The sequence below is a fragment of the Rattus norvegicus genome, chromosome 3 (genome assembly GCF_036323735.1).
Source record: "Rattus norvegicus strain BN/NHsdMcwi chromosome 3, GRCr8, whole genome shotgun sequence".
Lineage (NCBI taxonomy): Eukaryota > Metazoa > Chordata > Mammalia > Rodentia > Muridae > Rattus > Rattus norvegicus.
Window position 1 is genome coordinate 182,217,639 of NC_086021.1, and position 23,024 is coordinate 182,240,662.

At 55.9% G+C, this 23,024-nt stretch overlaps 1 protein-coding gene across 4 annotated transcripts; it reads left to right on the forward strand.

Moving 5' to 3' along the window:
- The first annotated feature begins 2,259 nt into the window (after positions 1 to 2,259).
- Rbm38 (RNA binding motif protein 38) lies at positions 2,260 to 15,085 on the forward strand. Of its 4 annotated transcripts, XM_063284292.1 has the most exons (5): positions 2,260 to 2,622; positions 2,927 to 3,013; positions 3,148 to 3,271; positions 3,761 to 3,815; positions 13,859 to 15,085. In XM_063284292.1, the coding sequence occupies exons 1-5, from the start codon at positions 2,392 to 2,394 to the stop codon at positions 14,160 to 14,162; spliced, it is 801 nt and encodes a 266-aa protein (XP_063140362.1). In that variant the 5' UTR covers positions 2,260 to 2,391; the 3' UTR covers positions 14,163 to 15,085. The 4 variants fall into 4 exon arrangements, with proteins under 4 accessions (XP_063140362.1, NP_001385880.1, NP_001385881.1 ...); NM_001398951.1 differs by lacking the exon at positions 2,927 to 3,013 and having other exon boundaries at positions 2,281 to 2,622; NM_001398952.1 differs by lacking the exon at positions 2,927 to 3,013 and having other exon boundaries at positions 2,281 to 2,599.
- Positions 15,086 to 23,024: the final 7,939 nt, after the last annotated feature.

Genomic DNA, 23,024 nt, shown 5'->3' on the forward strand with positions numbered 1-23,024 from the left:
CCCTTACTCCGCGCTGGCCGTGCTTGCTCTTTCCTGTCCTCTTTGTCCCCTCCTAAGCGCCCACCTGGGCAACTGTGCCTAGCCGGCATGCTTTCTGTGTAGACCTATTTATACACTTGCTGGAGTTGCGCGGTTCGGGAATGAAGCTTGGAGGACGTCTGCTTCCATTCATAGCAACCCTGATCTGGAGTCGCGGCCGTTAGAGCGTATGTGTTCAGAGCAAGGTGAATGGACACGCAGTGGGTGGTGACACATAGGAGCTGGAGACCCTGAACAGGTGCAAAAGTGGATGATAAAGACACACAAAGAGCCAGGGGGAAGCTACGAGCAGGGACCGTCCTCCGACAGCCATAGTTTCAGATTCGCAGGCTTAGCCAGACCCTAGGGGTCACGCCCGCGCGCCGCGTTCTCGCAGGTTCTGCGATCCCCTCCCCCTCCTCCCGCCCAGGCGGCAGCACGTGCCCGCAGCGTCCGCCCAGCCAGCTTCTTGGGGCGGGGCCCTTGGGAGGCGGAGGGGCGTGGCTGGGCGGTGGCCGGGGCGGCGCTGGGACTTGTAGGCGAGGAGCCCTGAAGCCAACAGTCTTTGCCACCAGCTGCAAGGTGCTGCTAACCAGGGGACACTGAAGCCCCAGGAAGGGACCGAGGTGGTTCAAAACTTCAGGGCCAAGCAGTCTCGACGCTTTAGGAATAAGTCGAAAACACAGCTTAACCAGCTTTCAAAAGGCGCGCTTAAGGGGTCTTTGGTCTGAACCTCCCCCCGCCCCCGCCCTTTAGATTCCATCATGTCTCTTGCCAATCCCTACAGCTTGAGCAAAACTTGCTAGAGCCCAGAAGCCAGGGAGCTCAGTCAGCAGCAGAAGACCTTAGACCAGGAGGAAGCCCAAGCTGGGTAGTGTCTGGGGGAAAAATAAACCCTACAGCAAAGGAAACGTAAAGCGAGGAGGGCAAAGCTGAGAAAGTGAGGCGCTGGGCAGGGGTATCTCCAGCAGGCGTGTGGGTTCTGCTCTGCCTGAAAGGGGCCAGACTTACTGGGGCTGAGCCTACCCAGAGGCTGCCTGCCTCCCTATTCCCCCTGACCAGTGGGCCGACCAGTTTTAACCCCACTAAAAGCTCCAGGTCTTCAGGTCCCAGTGTGATAACCAGAGATGGGGACATGGGGGACACTCGATCAGGACTGCTTCCTGGCCCGATCGTTCCTGCTTCTGTAGCTGAAATTCCCATTTTCTTTTTCTTTTTTCTTTTTTTAATATATTTTATGGTTTCCTGTGATCCAGGCTGGCCTCTAACGTTCTGTGTAGCAGGCAATGAACCCGTAATCCTCCCAACTCCGGCGCCTCAGTATTAGGATCACCCGTATACTCCGCTAGGCTGTTTGAAATTCACGTCTCTTCAACAAGAGACCCCGCGTTTGCATTTGCGCTGGTGGAAAAGAGTTCTGCAGACTGGCATCCTGGTCTCAGCCTTGGCCCACGTTCTACAGGCGACAGGCTATGCTTGTTTTCCTGCTAAGGGTGACCCCGCAGAAGGTCCCATGTCAGTGACAAGGAAGCCCAGCCATCTTTGTCCTCCCCAACAGTCTCACGGCTCTTAGCTTCCTACAAGACCGTAAACGGTGTATTCACTATCATTTACCCCTCATTTCCACAGAAAACCTAGTGTCCCGGGGGTATGCCTTTGTTGAAGTCCCAGCATAGAGTCCTGGTACCACAGAGCCTCCAAAGTACGCGTCATGTGAATTATTTCTATATACATGGCAAATCCACTTTGCCTTTTTTTTTTTTTTTTTTTGAGATAGGGTATGATTTAGCCCAGCTGGCCTCAAACTTAGTATATAGTCAAGGGTAGTCTTGAATTGATTCTCTTTCTTGAGTGCTGGGTTTACAGGTGTGTGCCACCAGCCAGGTTTATGTGATGCGGGGATCAAACAGAAGAGTTAGCGCATGAGTAGATGAGGCACTCCTTCGTTAGCGCATGAGTAGCTGAGGCACTCCTTCGGACCTTTTAACAAGTACGTTTGCACCCTTAGGCGCTCGGGGGTAAGCCACTGACTCAAGCACCGCTTGGAGTCCGCCGGACCGGGCGCCCCGCGAGATAGACAAGTAGATACCGGCGAGCACGCAGGAGCTAAGTGACCTCGCTCGCCGGCCCGGCGTCTTGCACGAGGGACGTGTTTAGAACTACAATTCCCGGCGGCCCCCGCTTTCAAAGGCGTGTCTGAAACGGGGGGCGTGGCCGCGGGGCGTGGCCGGCTACAAAGGCGGCCAGCGGCTCGCAGGGCGCGGAGTAGACGCTTCGCCGCGGACCGAGGAGCGGCGCGGAACGGCGTGGGGAACTCGGATTCGGCCTGCGACACCCCCGCATGCGCCGGCCGGCCCGGTAGCGGCGGCCCCAATGCTGCTGCAGCCCGCGTGCGCCCCGAGTGTGTTTCCGCGGCCGTCCGCCGCCCCCAGCGCCATGCACGGCTCACAGAAGGACACCACGTTCACCAAGATCTTCGTGGGCGGCCTGCCCTACCACACCACCGACGCATCGCTCAGAAAGTACTTCGAGGGCTTTGGAGACATCGAGGAGGCCGTGGTCATCACCGACCGCCAGACCGGCAAGTCCCGCGGCTACGGCTTCGTGAGTGCCCGCGGCGCGCGCACCTGCCGCCGCCCCTCCCCCACCGCCTCCCAGACCCGCCGCGCGCAGCCGGGACTCCGGGGCTTCCCGGGGCCGTCGGCCCTTCCCCCACACTTTCCAGCCGCCCCAACTAAGCGTAAGCTTTAGCGCCAGCGACTTGAAGACGGTTTCCCACTTCCTTCCACTCTAGTGTCCCCAAACTAATTCTCTGAGAAAGTTAACGGTACTTACTGATGGCCAGAGCAACCGGGGTTGGGGGGGGGGGGACGACTCCTCTTGGGGTTCACTTAACTCCACCTCCCAGGGGATTGTCGCTGCCCTTGAAGGCACTCAGAACTTGAACTCGGGAAGGAGCTGCAGTCCTGGAGGCAGAGAAGACAGTGCCCCAAGGGTCCTAAATACCAGATACTCTCCTGGGAGGAGAAAGACCCAGAGGGCCCGATGCCCGGGCAAAACCCTCTTTCCTTCTGTGCCCTGTTTCCCTCAGCCAGCCACCGAAGCCCCTGACCCTCTGTTTTCCTACAGGTGACCATGGCAGATCGGGCAGCAGCTGATAGGGCTTGCAAAGACCCTAACCCTATCATCGATGGCCGCAAGGCCAACGTGAACCTGGCCTACCTGGGTGCCAAGCCTAGGAGCCTGCAGACGGGTGAGAGTTTGCGCTTTCTCTCCAGCCCTTCTTGTTTCTATATTCAGCTTTGGTATCTGTCTGATGGAAAAACGCTGCCCCAGCTACCCCTTTGTCCCAGAGTGGCAGCCAGCGGTCATGTGCCTTCAGAGGCAGCCCAGGACAACCACCCCTAATCTTTGGGAGCTTGATCCTCCTCCCTCTGCAGTGTATGGTCAAGGATACCAGTTTTCAAATGTCTCCTGCTCTCGGGGAGGGGGGAAGTCAGATGCCGAGGCAGGAGGTTAGGGGACATCCAGAGACTGATACAACCTGTGGACTTGATGTGTTTTGACTGCTTCTTGAGGGTTCACTTAGCAGGGGCAAAGGTGGTGGCTGGGATGGGAGAGGAAGGCAGCTGTCCTTTGTGACTAAGACAGTGGCATGTGTTACTCTGCCCTCCCTGTGTGTGGGCCCCGGGAGCTTACCGGTGCAGTATGCTGGTCCTAACTGCCCTCTTGTTTTATTTAGGCTTTGCCGTTGGTGTGCAGCAACTACACCCCACCTTGATCCAGCGCACCTACGGGTGAGTGGATTTAGCTGGTTGTGGGTGGGAAGAAAGCCTTGAGGTGGGAGAGCTGTGGGCTTCTCAGTCTCAGAGCTGAAAGGCGGGGGTTGGGGGGGGATGGCTGTTTTGAGAAATTAGATTGTGTACTGGGGGTGTGGAGGAAGAGATAAGACTTAACTGCATTTCTCAAACCCATGTCTTCAAGCCTGGTGCATACCTCGCCCCGACCTAAGTGACACCGCCTTGGCCAGGTGTCACACGGGCACCTGTGCCCCCACTTGTTACCTGTGTAGTGCGTGTAGGGAGTTCAGCACACACACCGAGTGCGGGCAGCTCCTCTGAGGTGTATGTTAGGTCTGGACCTGGTGGGCTGGGCTCTTCCTGGGGTGCTCTCTGATGTGGGCAGGTGCCGTGAAGGGTAGCTACTGTGGGTCTGTACCGGCTGAGGTTTGATGTTTGTGAATGGTGTAGTAGGTGACTGTCACTGGTTGGCTTTCTGTGTGAGTCACTTGCTTTGTGTCGTCCCCCGTCCTTCCCCTGCTTTCTGTCTTGAGAAGACTGACAGGCCTTGTAGCTGCTTGGGGAAGGACCCACACACCTAAGGGACACAAAAGTTGGACCCTGGTACTTGGTCTGTTTGTCCAGTGTAGACTGGCTGGGAATGAGCCAGTGGGTGGGGACTCTGACACAGACCCCACCTTTTGTTTGCGGTGGCAGGCTTGTCCATCCCAGCTGCCGGGTTGGTGTCCAAGGTTGGGGCGTGGAGTAGAGTGGGGCATTTGCTGGGGCTGGAGCTGCACTTGGCCAGCACAGTGACTGGGGAGGGTGCGCCTGCTTTCTCCAAATGTGCCTGTCCTGTGGGGCGGCACCAGGGTTCTCCACAACCATCCTTGGGGATTGATGTGACTGAGCAGGAGTTGTCTGTGGGGAACTTGGGGTGCTACTGTGGTAGATTGTTCCAGGTCGTTTTTCCCTTGGGATCTGTTTCCTGTTCTAGGCTGTCTGGAAGGAACTGTGGGGACAACCCAGCCTTGGTAGCTTTGTTTTAGCTTCTCCCTGCTGGCTGTGAGGAGAGTGCCTGCTCTCTGGTAGCTTGTTGTGCTCCTGGGGCTGAGCTCTGTATAAGTGACTACTGTTTACACTGGGACCAGGCCTCCCCACAGGCTCTGAATAATCACTGCCTCACGATCACTAGTGCTTGGACTCTGTGACCCTCAGATCTAGGTTCACAGGTCTGGTCTGTTACTCTGACCATGCCCCCTTTAGTTGCCTTCTGGAAAATGGGGACACAGCACTTCAGGACAGCATGCTCTGGGAAAGGCTCTCCTCAGATGCTAGTGACTTACACATTTGGTGAGGTTTGAACTCAGGGCCACAGTGCTGTCTTTGGGGGTGGACAGATTCTGGGAGCCCTGGTACTCGGGGGCGCATCTGGCATTGGGCCACAGTGATTCGTAGCTAGATTAGTAGCCGGGTCATCTACACTGACTACAAAGTGGCCTTACAGTGTTGATTGGGTTGTCAAGCAGTGTAGACCCAAACCAACAGACAAGTGGGCACAAGGGACTGGCCAGTCTTCCTTGCCAGTGATCCGTGGGTTCCTCTGAGGAATATCCCATGTTGTTCTGAGCTTGCCAGACTCTGGGGGGCCGGGTGGTCTGTCAGGCCTGGCTGCTTGGGTCAGTTGCTGTTGATACCCAGTTGGGAGGCAGAGTTAAGCTGTCAGCAGGCAAGCCCCCTTTGTTTTCACAAACAATCTGGCCTGCCTGGCTGGGCCTGACTCAGCGGTTGGTTTTGTCAGCCTGGGGCTGCCGGGGAGCTGGAACCCTGGCAGCTCAGAGCCTGCAGGCTATACACTCCTAGGCCCTTGACATTCTGAAGACCCACAGCCCACTGGCTGGCCAGACCACAGAGGAGGCTCTGTCTGGTCAGAACCACCCAGTGGCTTAGAAAGACTGAGAGAGTCTCTGGCTTTGCTGCTTGCAGAGTCCTCACCAGCTTGCTGCATGCCTGCTTCTGGAATAGACCTTGTTGGCTGTACAGCCTGTGCTTGTCCATCATGTAACTGTATCTGAGGGCCAAGGCCTATCTGGTGAAGCCTTCTCAGCCACTGAGTAGCTTTTTCCAGCCTCCGGGCCTGTGTGGTAATCCCTTGTGGGGATAAGTGACCCAGGGCCATCCAGCAAGGGGGTCTCTACCAGCCCTGGGGCACAGTAATGCAGGTGAGAAGGGAGGGCCGCACAGTGGAGATATCCCCACCCTGGTTAAGTGTTGGTTTGGTTTGTCAGAGGCCCCAGGGTCAAGGGTGTCTGCCCAGATTCAGCCTGAGCCTCATGGAAACTGAGGCCTGTCTCCAGCCTGGCAGCCATCAGAGCCTCTCCTGGCCTTTGGCTCCCGAAGGCTGCTCTCTGCTTTTCAGGGGGGAACCTTTCTGTGACAAGATGGCCTGCTTACTCCCATCACACTCTGTCCCCACGACTGAGTCGGGTCCTGAGGGTTGAGGTCAGGTCATGGTCCCCAGGTGCTGGGTGTCAGGCTACACCTCTGTAGAGTAGTGATGGTGGCCAGGCCACATGAATGACTAGTTGATCGTGGTGTGTGGAACATGTGATCCCAAGGCTGTGGAAAGCTGTGGGGTTTCTGCTGGGGGTCGGATGGCCTGCCCAGGCCCAGCAGTGAGCTTTGGTGGCCTAAGCTGGGAACCGTGTAGGTGAGTGGTCTGCCCTCTCCCAAGGGCCACTTGGGCCCATGCCTCCCTTCCTAGAGCCTCATGGGACAGCTCTTGGATGCATGTGTTCTTTCTCTGAGACCAACGGCATACAGCATCCTCTCCCTGGTTTGGGCTTTCCTGCAGGAATTGTTTTAGAGACTGTGTTCACTGTGGGATAGGCTTGGTACGCACATGAAGATGTCTGTCCTGACGCCATGACATCAGGCCTGTGCATGAGGATTGAGGAGAGGTGTTGGGGAGGAGTCTGTCTCTCAAAGTCTGGGGGAGGGGTGGTGGTGGTGGTGGGAATATACACGTTGACTCAGATGCTCTGAGTGAGATGGGCGTTCCCACATGGGCACCCAGCATGGCAAGGACTACATAGTAAAACGGTGCTTCAGGGCTGTTCCTCAGGAAATGTGTGCTGAATCTGATTGGCTAGTTGTGCCGCACTGGTACAAATGAGTGCTGTGGTGTCTAGGTCCCACAGGGCCCCACACTGTACCCGACATTTCCTGCACAGACAGTACACCGAGTAGGGCAGATTGGGGGAGGGGCATTGCTCCTGTGCCTTCAGAGAGGGCTCTTATTTTCACTGAGCATAGTGAGGCCTCAGTAGAGCAGGTGTGGGACACTGTCTCGGGCCTGACTAGGGCTGCCTGCCGGCAGTGAAGAGTTAGAAGTGCAGGCAGGCACACAGCCAGACCCAGGGCAGCAGTACGAGCATGCTCGCCCCACCACCTGTGGGTGCTTAGGGGTGGCCCTGCTTGCTCCCCCATCATCACTTCCTGTTTGGCAGCCTGTCTGGAGGCAGCAGGCGTGGGCTGTCATGTCTGACCCTCCCAGAGGGCGTGTAGCCTATGCTGCTGCACCTGTTGTTTGTCCTTGTCTGCTGTGACAGACAGAAGCTAGCCTCTGGCGCCCTTAGGTTCCTCTCAGAGTTCAGTTATTACCACGTGCCTGAGGAACCTCTAAGGCCATGGCGTGGAGAGGCTGTTAGCCCCAAAGATGTGTTCTCGGCATGAAGTCCACCTGGTGGCCCATTGGCCCCTTGATGATCTTGGCCCAGGACTTTAGGCGTCCCTTGGAGCACAGGCCTTGCTCCCTGGCCACCCCTCCAGGCTCCGCGTCAATTGGGAGTGGGAGGGAATCTGCAGCCAGGCCAGAGCCCCTAACTCTGCTCTGTGACCACAGTGCTCCCTGCCATGAGCCTTGCAGCATGATGGGGCTGAAGGAACACACAGGATGGTAGAGAGCTGTGGAGGGGCTGTGGGTGATGTAAGCGCAAACCCCGGCCAGAGTGTGCTCCCAGTGACAGATACCACCCCTCTGGAGAGCTGAGCTGAGAGAACACAGGTCTTCTTTGTTTTTGTTTGTTTTTTCCTTTCTGGGACAGGCCTTGGTGTGGAACCTAGGTTGGTGTGGAGCCTGCAGTGGGCCTCCCCAGCCTCTCTGATTGCTGGGATCAAAGGCATGTGCCGTCACTTTTTCTTTTTTAGGACAGGGTGTTACAGCCCGGCAAGCTGAACTCTGATTCTCCTGCCTCCACTCTCCTGCTTTCCCTGGAGGTGGTTCTTCTAGCCGTATGCATGCTAGACAGACAAGCTCTCTATCCCTGGGCTACAGAGCAGCGCCCCTGCTTCCCGAGGGCGAGGCTTGGGCTTGTTTGAGGGTATCCCTCTAGAGCTGAGTTGAGCCAGGCCTCCCCTTGGGACAGCAACCGTCCCACCTGAGACAGTGGAATCACCTGACCCCTGGCCCTGGGGAGAAGACCAAGATGCCAGAGTGGGCAGTAGCTGGCCTAGGAGGAGGAGGCCATCACAGTGTACAACTTTGAAAGTATGTAGGAGATGGGGTTTAGACAGTGCAGGTGGACCTGCTGTTCCCAGCTGGCTCCCACAGTAACCCGTCCTCTCCCTGTTTGCATTCACCTGCGCTAACACTCACCAGCTGTGGAACCCAGAGAACTGGTGTCCAAGTCACCGGAGATTCCCAGGAGGCCTGCCAGGCTGCCACACACACACACACACACCCCACACACATTCATCACACACACACACACACACACACCCCACACACATTCATCACACACACACACACACACACACACACCCCACACACATTCATCACACACACACACACACACACCCCACACCACACACACACACACCCCACACACACACCACACACACACACATTCATCACACACACACACACACACCCCACACACACATTCATCACACACACACACACACACACACACACACACACCGGAGATTCCCAGGAGGCCTGCCAGGCTGACACACACACACCACACACACACACACACACACACCCCACACACATTCATCACACACACACACACACACACCCCACACCACACACACACACACCCCACACACACACCACACACACACACATTCATCACACACACACACACACACCCCACACACACATTCATCACACACACACACACACACACACACACACACACCGGAGATTCCCAGGAGGCCTGCCAGGCTGACACACACACACCACACACACACACACACCACACACCACACACACACACACGCACACACACACATTCATCACCACCCCAAGGCTGGGCCTACTGGTCAGCTGCCAGATGCCTCCAGCATCGTGGTGCAAGGCCTCCAGGGAGAGGAAAAGGTGAAATGGGTTCATTTGCCTTTTTCATTTTTATTTTCGGCAGTGGCTTTGTGTTCGGGAAGTGGCCCCCTGGGCTGCAGCCAGTGAGTTGGTTTTGTTTTGTTTTTTGTTTTTTTTCTGAGTTTGGCTACATACAGGGCCAGGGCCTCTACCGGCACTGCTCACCGTTCACCGTCAACTCCAGTACTTGCCATGTGTGGTAGCTGTGCTCAGGGTGGGGAAACAGATGCCGTAAGTGTCACCACAGAGTTCCCACCCCTCTTCTGGGGTAGCCAGGAGTCCAGGGGATGTACCTGTGGCATCTTGGTTTCCTGGTTGGGAAGCTGAGACCAGGGAAGACTCCGATAGGGGTGGGGTCTGGACCCGGGTCTTCGGTGCTGAGTGAGGCGGGGCTCTGGCTGCTCACTCATCATCCTCACTCTGGACTTGGTGTAAGGAGAGGCCACCTCTTCCGCCACTGCAGTGGGATAGATTCCCATGGCTCAGCTGTCAGCCCTAGACTCCCCTGCTGGTCTGTGGCCTGGGACTCTTCTGCTGCTGCTACATAGGGGTGGGGTTAATTGTCTCGGGACCACCCTGGCTTGAGAAAGGGCAAAAGGTTCCCCGAAGAGGTTGAGGAAGCGGAACTCTGGGTGTGAGGAGGTGATGGCTTGGGACTGAGCCTGAGAATTCCATGGCAGAGCCCCCTGAGCTGGGAGTGGCAGCTACCCTGGAGTTTGTGGGTCACCCTGCCTTTAGGTTCTAACCCCCAAGACTTGGGTGTGAAAGGTCTCTGTCCATTTGGCATTCCCCAGGCCCTAGTTCTGCCAAAGTTATGGGGTTCCCACACAGGTTGAGGATCCAGCAGCTGAGGGCGTGTTATTCAAGCGAGGGCCGTGATAAGGAGGGCCGTGATAAGGACATCGTAGGGCTGAACCAGGCAGCTGTTGGGTGGACTGCGGCTATCAGGTCAGACTGCCTGCTGTGAGCCTGACAAGCAGAACTCAGCCTGTCTCATCGCCCAGCTGGGGGCTAAGCCTGTCCCTCTCTCAGGACTGGGTCTTCTGGCTTGTCCGGGGTGCTCAGGGATCCACAGTGCTGTGCTGGGCCCGTGGAGACCTTGGAAACAAGCAAACTCTGTCCTGTTGGTCATATAGGTACACAGTAAAAAATGGGGTGGCTTTATTCGGAAAGGAAACACAGGGACAGGAGGCCCCTTGGGATGGTGTTAGGGCAAGAAAACTTCGGGCTGTGTGCCCCAAGTGCCAACACCTTCAACACCTTGGAGTGGGCAGAGTCCAGGACAGCAGGCATTCGGGGAGAGATTCAAGTGGAGAGGTAGGTGTGGGCTGCCATGGAGGAAGCACAGAAACCATTTGCATTTGCTTCTAGTCCAGTAGGGAGGTGCTAGAAGGCGCTGGTCCCTGCATTTACAGGGTCTTGAAATCTTTGAGACACTTTGAAATGGTATGTGAGAGGGTCAGTGCACTGGCCCAGAGGGGTTGGAGGGAGGGAGAGTAACAGCAGCATTGGAGCATTTTGTGTGGGTGGTGCACTGAGACATGGAGGGCATTGAGTTCTACAGAGCACTCTCACTGACATGTGGTGGTTGAGAGGCTTGGTGCCTTTGCTGGGCTGGGCTTGATGAAGGTCAAGGTAGCTGGCATTCTTACCTCTTGAGTCTGACTGAGGGGCACTAGGAAAGTCTCTGGATGGACACACACACGGACACACACACACACGGACACACACACACGGACACACACATACACACACACAGCGCGAGCGCACGCGCACAGTTCAGGTCTCAGGCAGGAAGGGTTGGGGCTTTGTAGTAAGTGCGCAGCCAGGGACCACAGCCACTCTTGGACTGGGCGCAGATAAGCACCCAGGTGGGTCTTGAAGTGCAGACTAAATATAGAATGTGACTGTGCAGAGTGTTCTCTGTCCCAGCTGTGCTGCCATTGGCTGAGTGCCTGTGGTGGCCTTCCAGTAGTAGGGTCCTACTGCAGAGAGCTGACTCTACATGGCTGCATGTGGTGTTAGAAGCTGGATAATTCTGTTTAAGATGTTAGCTGTGTTCCTGTTCTCTACCAGTACCATCCCGCTGAAGTGTCCACAGGTGACGGTTTAGACCACGTTCCATTGGAGTGTGGCAAAGGTGATTTAGTGGGCCGTTCAAGCTTCTGGGCCTTTCTACCTGTCTGTGTCTTGGAATGGCATGGTGTCGGGCGTCACAGTGGTACCTGACTGAGCTTCAAGGCAAGTAGAGGTGATATAAGCAGATGCGGGTGAGCCCCAGCATTCAGAGCATGTGGGAAACTAGGCTCAGCTGGGGGCACATGTCCTCGAATGCGGGTGGGTTGGCTCTTCGAGAAGCCTCTGTGTTAGCAAGTGCCACCCCTAGAGGTATTGGGTGTCTCCCTGCCTCTTACTCATGGTTGGGGAAGTTCAGAACATGGCACTCTCAAGGCCTCAAACTGGTGAATGCTTCTGAGTCTTAGGGTTGGGGGTGGGAGACCCCACCCGCTCAGGTAGGGGGACTTCCCTCACATACACACACACCCAGGTAGGGGCACCAAGATAAGCTGCGCTTCTCTGGGAAGGCCTCAGACCCAGTCAGGACCCTGTCTTGATGCCAGGGAGTAGGCATTAGCAGCACCCTCTACCACGGCTCTGATTCAGGAGGGTCGGGCCTGTGAGCAGGGCAGGGAGCGGTCCCGGCCCCACATGGAGGCAGGGGAGTCTTGGGTGCTGAGGACTCTGCTGCTGTGCAGCTTTGGTCTCAGCTAGGGCTTAGGATCTGGTGGGGCAGCTGAGTGGTTCTGGGGGAGGAGTCTCACTCCTTCTGGGCTTCCTCCCTGCTGTCTTCTCAGAGCCTACTTTCCCCAGCCTTGCCTGAGCTCTGGCTCCTGTCCTGCAGAGCCCAGCCATGTGTCTGTTCACAGCTGTGTGCTGGCATGAGTCTTAGAGGATTCATGCAGCTCAGAGGTAGTGTTTGGATCCACATCAGTGCCATTCCCATCAAGAGAGTACCGCAGCCAGCCAGGGAGGGCACACACCTCCCTGGGACTCCTGTCATAGGCTGCTTGCCCTTAAAGCTGCAGTCAGATGCCCATGGGATGTAAGGATGCTAATCAGTGCTGGTGCGTGTCGTCCTGGCAACATCTGGTCAGCTGCCCATGCACTTTGAAACTGGAGAGGGGAGCTGTGAGGAGGGTGATGGGCACAGAGTGAAAGTCACAGCTGGGTCAGGGATGCCTTCTTGCCTGCACCCCGGACTGTTTCTTCTAGCTCTGCCCCGCCTTGCCTCTGTCCCTTTAGTAAGTGCGCTGTGAGAGGCTGCTCTTGGGGCTGGGGAGAGGTGGCTCATTAGGTAACATGTTTGCTGCACAAGTGTCAGGACCACAATTCAGATCCCCAGAACCTAGGAAGTACCGGGTGGACATGACAGCTCACCTGTAATCCCACCACGCAGAAGACGAGAGACAGGGTCCCCAGAGCTAGACTATAGAATCTATAGGTCTGGTTCAAGTGAGAGACCCTACCTCAATTACATAACGTGGAGACTATCCAGGAAGACACCTGGCGCCCGTCTGTGCCTTCCTGCACACTCTGCTCCAGCGTGCCTTCCTGCACACTCTGCTCCAGCGCTCCTGTGTGGTACTTGTTCTTGCCGCTCTGCTGCCCGCTGGCCATGGTTGGCCAACGCTCTACTACACACGCAGGCCACGTATCACTTGTCTACTTATGACTGGTGGGTGCTGGGATGCTGCTCTTGTCACTGATGAGTAGAGGTCTTGTTTTAAATCATGCACATGTGACCTCAGACCTCAGCAGAACTGCCTCTTCCCTCGGCCCCCGCACCACACCTCCCTAGGACAGCCTTGGGCAGCCCTGGTCTCTTGGACCTTGATACACGGGGCAGGGGTGCTGCTGCTTCAGACAGGCCTGGGGCCCAGAGAGGCTCAGCTCTTTCACCAGGCCTGCTCAGTAGGAGGCTGGCCATCCAAGCACCTAGCAGTGGGTCCACTGCCTTCTGCGTCATTTCCCTGTTACCTAGCCTGTTTTCTGCTGCAGTGGTGCTGTGCTTCCTGGGAGAGGCCACAGCCGAGGGCAGCAGGTGCACCCAAGTGCATTTCCACAGGGGCTGGGGCACGGGACAGGGGCCTTCCAGTTATGTTATAAGCCGCAGGACCTGTGTGGTCACCTGGCACAGGGCACTTGGCCTTTCTGACTTTAAAATGGACTTGCTCGTAGGGCAGTGGATAAGGCCTCTGGAGAATCTTGTTCAGCAGGGCACAAGCACCCCAGGAGCCCTGTGCCCCTGACCTGCAGTGGGTGTGCCTGTCCTGATGGGTGTTGGGGAGGTAGTGGGTGTCTCTGGGAGGGATAGGTAGGTGCCTGACCTGTGAGCTATACCATTCCCAGAGCGTTTGCACAGGCCTTGAGCTCTGTAGCTCACCGTGTCCTAAGTGGGTTCTAAGGGAGAGTGGGAGTCGAGTCTGGGGAGGAGGGTACCATGAGAAGTGATGCTAAGTAGCCTATGGATGGTGGCACTGCCTACGCAAAGGCCCTGGGCTGGTGCTCACCTGACGGTCGCTGTGCCTGTCTTGTAGACGGTTCATAGGTGAGAGCAGGTACATAGGCGAGAGCAGGGCACGGATCTGCAACCACTGACACTCTGCTTGGCCCACAGGCTGACTCCCCACTACATCTACCCACCAGCCATTGTACAGCCCAGCGTGGTGATCCCTGCCACCCCTGTCCCGTCACTGTCCTCGCCCTACCTTGAGTATACACCAGCCAGCCCAGCCTACGCTCAGTACCCTCCAGCCACTTACGACCAGTACCCATACGCCGCCTCGCCTGCCACGGCCACCAGCTTCGTGGGCTATGGCTACCCTGCCGCCATTCCCCCAGCCTTGTCTGCCACGGCACCTGCAGGCACCACCTTCGTGCAGTACCAGGCACCTCAGCTACAGCCTGACAGGATGCAGTGAGGCGCGTCCTGCACAGGGCCACAGCCACCACCTGCCAGCCTTGGGAGCCACCACCACATGGGTCTCCTCAGGCCCCGGGGCCCACCTGCCCTGAAGGCACCAGCAAGCTTCTTCTGCAGCCCTGCCGTGCTTGAGGAAGGGCCTGAGAAGGAAGGTACACTCTGGGAGTTCTGCAGCCACTCTGTGCTAGGTGCCTTACTCTGGGACGCATAAGACGTCCTCCCTCCTCTTTGGGAACTGTCCTCTTGGTGGATCCGGGTTCCCGAAACCCCGCCCAGGTGCCCTCAGCCGAAGCACTGTGCCATGTCCTGCTGGGAATTTTCTGTGGTGCAGGCAAGACCATCAGCACCGAGAGCCCCAAACCTATTTTTACTTAGAGACTGGCTTTGGTCAGTAGCTCCCTGTGGAGACAGTTGACAGTATTTCTCTGTGCCGGTGTCACTGATGGAGCTGCCCCTCCCCCGCAGGGTTGCCCTCACAAACTGCAGCCCTGCAGGGGGCTGGGCTCCTGTCTGCTGATGCTGCCCACCTCACCTGCAGAGGTGCCTGCCAGGGCGAGTTCTCAGGTGTCTGTTGCTGTGCCATGGGGGCCTTCTTCTGGCCCTGTGCCCCTCAGGCAGGCTCTGTGCCCACCCAGCCCCCCATTGTCACCTGTACCAGTCTGGAGCATGACCTAGCTGCACAGGGAGAAGGTCCAGCCCACACACGTCTGGGAGGGGAGGAGTGGGCATCTCTGGCAGCATGGGCTGCCCACAGGCTGGGCAGTGGGTCCCTCCACACCTACCTCAGGGAGCCAGTGTGTAGGCACTCCACAGCATGCCTGTTAGTCAAGGCCTGGAGGACAGAGGGAGTAATGTTATAATAATATTTTTATTAGAATGTTCTGATTATAAAAAATAAAACTTGTTTTCTTTAAAGAAAAAGGTGTTTTTTGAGGTTTTTCTCTCAATGCCATGGTGGTCCTATGTCCAGGGTTTTTGACAGTTGTCCATCAAATCCTTAACCTGCTTTAGCCTCTGCTGCTCACTAGCTCCAGTGTGCCCCATCCAGTCTGAACCGGAGGGCTCCAGCCCCACAAGGTAGGGATCTGCTGCAGCCAGGACTAGGCACGGCCCACTGTTGACCTGATGCTCAAGTCCTTAGACATGGACCTGGGACTGCTTTCTTGCACTGTCCTTGGGTCCCTCGGAGACCTGTTCTGGTTTCCCCTTGATTTGACTTTGAGCTGTGCCTTCCTCCTGCTCCTGTGGCCCACGCCTGTTTGGGCCGGCAGGAGTGGGTTTGCTTTCATCCCAAGCCTCTACCTCAGTGTCAGTTTGCAAACACTGAAGGGTCAGGAGGTCAGTGTGGGGCTCTCAACCCACAGCTGACATTTGCTGCTGCTGATAAGAGTGTGGGGCCAGGGAGGGGTGGCGGGCACTGCCAGGGTTATCAGGAAGGCCATTCGAAGCCAGTACACTTCCTGTCTCTTATCAGCTGGTGGCAGCCCAAGAACAGGCCCTAGGTCTGGAAAGTGCCCTCCTGGGTCTTGACAGAGCAAGCTTAAGAGACCTCAGAGGCACCCTTTTGAGCCAGGAGCACTGCCACCAGTAAGGGCGGCGATACCTGCTATTCCTGCTACAGGACAGTTTCCCACGGGGTGTTCGCACGTGTGGGTGGCAAGCCGCAGAGTCCCCATCACCCCGGCGCAGCATGGTGAAAGGTCTGGTGTAGGAGAGGACAGGACTTGTGTCATCAGTGTCTCTGGCTGCCAGCACACACGCAGCGCGCAGGCGTAACCCAGGGGAGGCTGGATAGAGGGACGGGCAGGGCCCTGGACTCCTCTGCAGGGGCAGTTGGCCCTGATCCCTGACGGAGCCTTTTCTTAGAGCTAAGTGCAGGTGAGCATAGGCGATAGAGTAGGGCCCAGCTGCTGTCCTTCCCAGGTGAAAAGCTCAATGCTTGCCCAGAGCCTGTAGCCTAACCGAGGTCCAGTTAGTTGCCCCTTTGGCTGGCCTTTCCCTGGGGACCTACCCCTGCGCACTGGGATCCGCATCCCTGAGCACCCACGGCTATTAAGTGCTCAGGGCAGGAGGTGTGCGTGTCACTGGCAGATCCTGTTTGCTGTTCAGGTCTCCAGCCTCAGTATGACCAAGGTATCCAAGCGCAGACTGCCTCTAGCTAGTATCTCAGCTGAGAACTCAGGAGTAGTCATCTGCAGCCTGAAGACTGGCTAGGGGTGGGAACGTGCAGGCTCAGAGACGACCTGAGACCTGAATTTGGAGCCTATGGCCCTAGGTGCTTTTCTTACTCCTGTACTCCAACACAGTCATAGCCCCTAAGGAGTGGTTGTGAAATGACCTCCTAATGCCTCACCAGGCCCACCCTGTCCCCCCATGCCCTTGTGTCTCCCGTGCTTTTGCATGTATGTGTTCCTCGTTCCTTCCCGGGCTTGGTTTCCTCCGTACAAGCTAAGCTGACCCTACTCCACTTCAGCCTTCCTGGGCCCAGTGGGTGGATGGGGTCAAGGGGCCTCTTCTGCCACCCAGTGTCCTCAGCTGAGCAGGCATTCGCTCCCTCCTACCCCAGCAATTGGGTCAGGAATGTATGTGGTCCTGGTCTGGGTCACAAGAGCCACAGGATCCTTCTGGAACTTCTGGAGGAAGGGGGGATTCACTGGAGGAAGCAGGCTAGGAACAGATAACCCAGAGTTTCTGTCAGGGAGGCGGGGTGTGCTGATGGACAGGCTGAGGATGGAGAGCCGGGAGCCAAACGGTCTTGGTGACTTCTGTGACTCCTAGGCTCAGTTGACTTGAAGCTGGTCCTTGTTTGCTTTTAACAAGAGCCAACTGCTTCCCTTTGCACTAGAAGATGGTCCTCAGACAAAAATCTTGTCCCAGAGGGCAGAGTCCCAGGGTAGGCATTTGTAATCCTGGGCAGGGTTGGGGACAGTAGCTGCCCGTGGTTCTGCTCCCAGCTGCCCCTGCTCCTCACTGAGATCCCACCCAGGGAGTGTGATGGGCAGCCCTCTGGAAGGAAGCTGGGCCAGGGCAAAGTTGATCCAGGCTCAGCTCCTCTTACCCATCTATACATCTGTGTTGTGGTCCACTGGCAAGCTGGTGCCCACGGGTGCCAGGTGGAACATCTTGACCAGTCCTTTCTCCTGTCTCTATTTCTCGATCAAGTACGCAGACCTACCCCAAGGACCTACTGCAGTCAGGGTACAGTGGGAAGGGACAATGTGTAGGCCATCTCTGGCTCTACCACTCTAGAACTTGGACATGAGGGCTGGAGCCCCAACAGCCATCCTGCTGCTTGGGTGACTGACCCAGCCATAGTTCTATCTCCTGTAAACTGCCTAATTACCAAGTCCTATCTCCCTAGATCATCACAGAAGTGAGAGGGGCTGGCTTAGGTAAGCTGACCGGTAGAGACTGATGTGAGGTGGGAGAAAGACTGGACAGTCAGCAGGAGTGAGATTTACACCCAGTTCCCGTGAAACCCTTTGCACTTAGGCCTCTGCCCCCCAGAGAGAGTAGCCACGGTTCCAGCCATCCGAAGCAACATGAGCTCCAGCCTCCAGAACTCTAGCTATCCTTGGAGTCTGAGAGCTGGTGGGCTCTCCAACTGACATGTCCCTGAGACCCTTGAACCCCGTGGGAGGTTGACCATTCCTGTGCCAGACAGGCAGCCAAGGCAGAGGATATCCAGTTGTGTCCAGATGCTGCCAGAATGCTGGAGGGTGGCTGGACCCAATTTAACCCAAGCACCTTGAATATAGCCATCTAAGACCTCAGGACCAGGTCCAGGCCACCACTCCATCTCTTCTACCTCACCCACAGCTAGCTGGGTGTTGTCCCCACTCATGGGCCTCCCTGCCTGCTGACTCACAGTGGTGTTTTCCCTCAGACATGTAAACACAGCTAGGACCCCAGGAAACAGGTTGGTGTGTCTAGATACAGCTGCCCAGAGCTCCGTGCCCTGGGTGTGGGGGAGGGGTTGGCACCTGCCCTCCCACTACCTCCTGGGGCTGCTGATAACAGTCGGGCTTTGCCTATCAGCCTGGAATTCTACCTCTGGGTGCTTACAGGGGCTCAGAACAGAGATGGGGAGCCCCTACCACCTCACCCCCAGCTCCCGCAGGACCCAGGGCTCAGCCCTGAGTGCCACCTGCTGGCCCCTACCTGGTGATGGGGATATTTTTAGAGGGATTTTAAGAATAGAGATTCTGTTTTAAATTATAAATAGCCCTGTTAGAATCTGGGTTTTGTGACTTAAGCCTATAATCTCAGTCCTCAGGAGACTGAGGCGGGAGGATTACCTTGAGTTTGGAGCCAGCCTCCGTTTCACAGTGATACACTATCTCAAAGGGAAGGTAAGTAAATAAATGAATACACGGCCGTTGCAATACAGGTAAACATCCTCTGATAGAGAATCAGTGGGGTGGCTTTGTGCATGCATCTCTGTGTGCACACAGAGATGTGATGGAATGATTTGTGCATGCTCTGTGTCCCAGGTTATAGCCTAGAACTGGAGATCCTCCTGCCTCAGCTTCCCATCACACAGGATGCAGGATTTACACTTGGGGCCAGGCCCTGTGCTGAGACAAAGGAGCATGTAACACTAAGCCTCAACATTGGGGGGGGGGGCATTCCTTATATACCAACTGAGACATAGCTGAGGGCAGAAGAGCACCTTCCAGAATATGAGGAAACCCTACACAAAAGTATTTTAGAACCCCACCTTGGAGGGCTGGGATGCACCTCAGTATTAGAGTGAGCGCGGGTAAAGTCCCAGATTCCATCCCCAGCAACATACACACACACACACACACACACACACACACACACACACACACACACACACACACACTCACACACTCACACACACACCCTGCAGCCAGGTTTGTATAGCTGTTAGGGAAGGCTGTCATACCCTGTCTCATACTGCAAAGCTGAGCCCCTGTGAGGCAGGAGGCTGGCTCTGCAGAGAGGCCTTCATGCCAGCCGTGGGGAGCAGAGGGCAGCGGACACCACCTCTGAGCAGACAGTGCCAGTGTGTCCCAGGTCCCCAGCAAACACATCCTCCCCACCTGGATGGACGTGCACTGCACTTTCCTGAGCAAATGACTCAGAGCCTTGTCAAGAGTGGGTGAGTACCAGGCAGGATGAAGAGGGAGAGACTCGATGGTGGCCGTGCTGCTCACCTCTGGGTCTGATCCACGGAGGCCTCCATGAAGAGCCATGGAGAAATGCATGCTTGGAGCATGTGGCAGAAGGAAGCGCACACCGCACGGGTACAGGTCCCGGTGGGATGGGTTTGATGTATTGGAGGGACAAGGATGTGTCCACAGCGGCTGGAGGGGAGGCCAGCTGGCGTGTTTGAAGGGAGAACTAGGCTGGAGAGATGGCTCAGTGGTTAGAGCACTGGCTGCTCTTCCAGAGACCTCAGGTTCGATTCCCAGCAACCACATGGTGGCTCACAATTGTCTGCGACTCCAGCTCTGACACCGTCAGACACGCATGCAGTCAGAACACCATTACACACAGATAAAAGGCATTCTTGAAGGAGGAACTGATAGGCAAGGCTGATGGGTCGGTTGAGGGCCAGAAACAACAAAAACAATGGGGTGGTGCTTTCTAGCCCTGAGCTGCAGGAATCTAGGGTGGGGACGTAGGGCCTGGGCATGGCAGGCAGGTGGCATGTCACAGCCACTCCCAGCTTTGTCTGGGAAGCAGATACAGCCTATGGCATGCCTGGGAGCACTGTGTGTGCGTTGGGGGGTGGGGGGAGACCTCAGCATCTCCCACACACAAGGGTCACTACCTGAGACCATGCAAACTACCTTCAGAGAGATGCTGGCTCAGGGTGGGTGGATCCCAGCTTCTCAGAGAGTGTCTTGAGGGCTTGAGGATGGGCTGAGGAAGGCCTCAGCCAGCACTTCTTCACTGAGTCACCTGCATCGGAGGACCAGGAATCCGACTCAGCTGGACCCTGTGATCCCAACACAGAGGGACAGGGTTTTGTCATTCCGGTACCCAAATGCCATGTCTGGAACGCACTCGGTGCTCAATAATGTCTGGGGAGAGAGTAGTCAGGAGGGAAGTGCTCCCCACCAGAGCGCCTCTCAACCACGGGACCCCTCAGTGTGCCCTCAGTGTCCTCTCCTGGCAGTTCCTGCTGCCCCACCAGGCACTCTGTGCCTCCTCCTCACTGCTCAGCAAGCTTCTGGGTTTGACCCCTGGGTTAGGCCGTGAGATCCATTAGCTGCTCTCTCTCTCCCCATCCTGAACATTGAGCTCAGAGGAGGTAGGGTGTTTCCGGCGCATCATGACAAGCCAGCCTCCAGCGCCAGCTTCACTTCCTCTGTGACTGAGTTCTGAAGAACTTAGTTTAGAGGCTCTGGAGGTATGGCTCAAGGAAGAGCCTGCACCACTAGGTTCAATTCCCAGCCCCCTCTAAACTGAGCATGGTGGTGTACTTCTGTAATCCTGGCACCCGGGAGGCAGGAGCATCAGAAGTTCAGGATCATTCTTGGCTACAGTTTGAGTCCAGGGCTAGCCTGGGCTAAGTAAGAACCTATTACAAACAAACAAAATTTAACTTAAACAATTCTACAGTCGTGGAAGTCCCCCAAAGTAGGAACATCTGCTCCCGGATTCCCTCACGGAGACTGATACTTCACAAGCCTAGGGAAGGGAGATTCAGCTCAGCTGTGGCCTGTAGACTCAGAGCGCAAGCCGACTCCGCTCCTGGGAGCGTCTCTCCTGAGAGAGGTCAGAGGTGACCCCTGGGAGGTGGAGTGGCCCCCTGGGCCTGGCTGTCTGTGGAGTTTTGACCATATTTGTCCAGTGACATGTGGCCACCCCAGGCTGTGGCATAAATACCAGTTTATCGGGTTTATTTGCTTTGTCCCCACAGAGCACAGAGGGAGCCAGCAACCTCCCTGGGTGGTGTCCTCCACTCAGAACCCAGCCCCGGGCTGGAGGCTGGAGGCTGGACTGGAGTTTAGGACCCATCGGATGAGGTCCTGGCTCATAGGAGACCTGCTTCAGCCTGCTGAGCGTCCTGTCAGTCTCCAGAAGGCCAAACAGGGCGTGCTTTTCCCCAGTGGAGTCTGTTTGTTTTGTTTTTCCAGATAGGGTTTCTCCTTGAGGCCCTGCAGTCTTCGGACTCGCCCTGGAGACCAGGCTAGCCTCTACTCATCTTCCTGCCTCACTTCCCAGGCACTAGAGTTCTAGGCGTGCTTTTCCGTTCCTTTGCGCTTTGTCTTCCTTTTTATTATTTTTGGTTTTGGTTAGAGATAGAGCCTTATGTAGCCCAGGCTAGCCTCATACTGTAGCAGAGGATAACCCATGACCTTGAACATCTGATCTTCCTGTCTCCATCTCCCTGGGGCTAGGATTACAGGTGTAGAGCTCTGTGCTGGGTTGATATGACTTTGAACCTGCTAGATAAGCCCTGGGCCAACTCGCTGGCATACCCTGCTCGATTTTCCCCTGCAGCTTGTCGATGGTACCCAGGGCCTCCTGCCCACTCAGCACATGCGCTGCTACCATGACACAAGGTAGCCCTGTATAGTCCAAGATGGCTTTTTGTTTTGTTTTGTTCTTCAGATAAGGTGTCTCTGTGTAACAGAGTCATGGCTGTCCTAGAACCACCTACCTGCCTCTGCCTCCCCAGTGCTGGGATTAAAGGAATGGTGACACTCAGTGCGGGATAGCTTTGACCCAATAATCCTCTTGCCTCTCAGACAGCTGGACCTACAGCCCTAAGCCATTACACCTCACCAGTGTGTTAACTTCCTTTTTTATTTTTATTATTTGTGGTGTGTGTGTGTGTGTGTGTGTGTGTGTGTGTGTGTGTATGTATAGTATGTAAGGTGCGTGTGTGGTATGTGTGTATGTGTGGTATGTGTATGTGTGTGTGTATGTATGTGTGTGTGGTGTGTGTGTATATGTGTGTGTGGTGTGTGTGTATATAAGGTGTATGTGTGGTGTGTGGTGTATGTGGTATGTGTGTATGTGTGGTATGTGTGTATATGTGTGTATGTGTGTGTGTGTGTGTGTGCTGTATGTGTGTGTGTGTGCTGTATGTGTGTGGTATGTGTGTGGTTGTCTGTGTGTGCTGTGTGTGTGTGTGTGTGGTGTGTGGTGTGTGTGTATGTGTGTGTGTGGTGTGTGGTGTGTGTATGTGTATATGTATGTGTGTGTGTGTGTGTGTGTGTGTGTGTGTACATATGTGCAGATGTCCACAGTGGCCATCAGAAATCATCAAATCCCCTGGAGCCGGAGTTTTAGGTAGTTGTGAGCCCCATAGTGTGAGTGCTGAGATCTGAACCCAGCCCTCACCCCAGAGCACAGCTCTTAACCTCTGAGCTCTCTCTCCAGCCCACCCATTTGCCTGCTATTACAAATTGCCACCAACTAGGCTTAAAGCAGCAAGCATCTGCCCAAGGTAGCCACCGTCCTCCTGCCCAAGGCCCTCGAACTTCCAGCCATCAGCTTCCCTCTCTGCTCAGGCTGGAAAATGTCCACTGCTGTCATATACTAGGAACAGGCAGGAACAGCCTGGAAGGCCAGAACAGCTTCCTCTCTAATGTACACGACCAAAACTCCTCTACAATTCCCCATGGAATTACATGTAGTCTGATGGCCGGAAGGAGGGCACGATGCCTCTTTATTCTTTTTATTTTTCAGATTTGCTATGTGTATGAGTGTTTTGACTTGTCAGGGCATCGTGTGAGTGCAGTGCCTGTAGAGGCCATACGAAGGCCTCAAACCCCGGGACCCGGGGCCACAGATGGCTCTGAGCTGCCATGTGGGTGCTGGGAACTGAACCTGGACCCTCTACAAGAGCAGCACTTCCTCAACCACTGAGCCA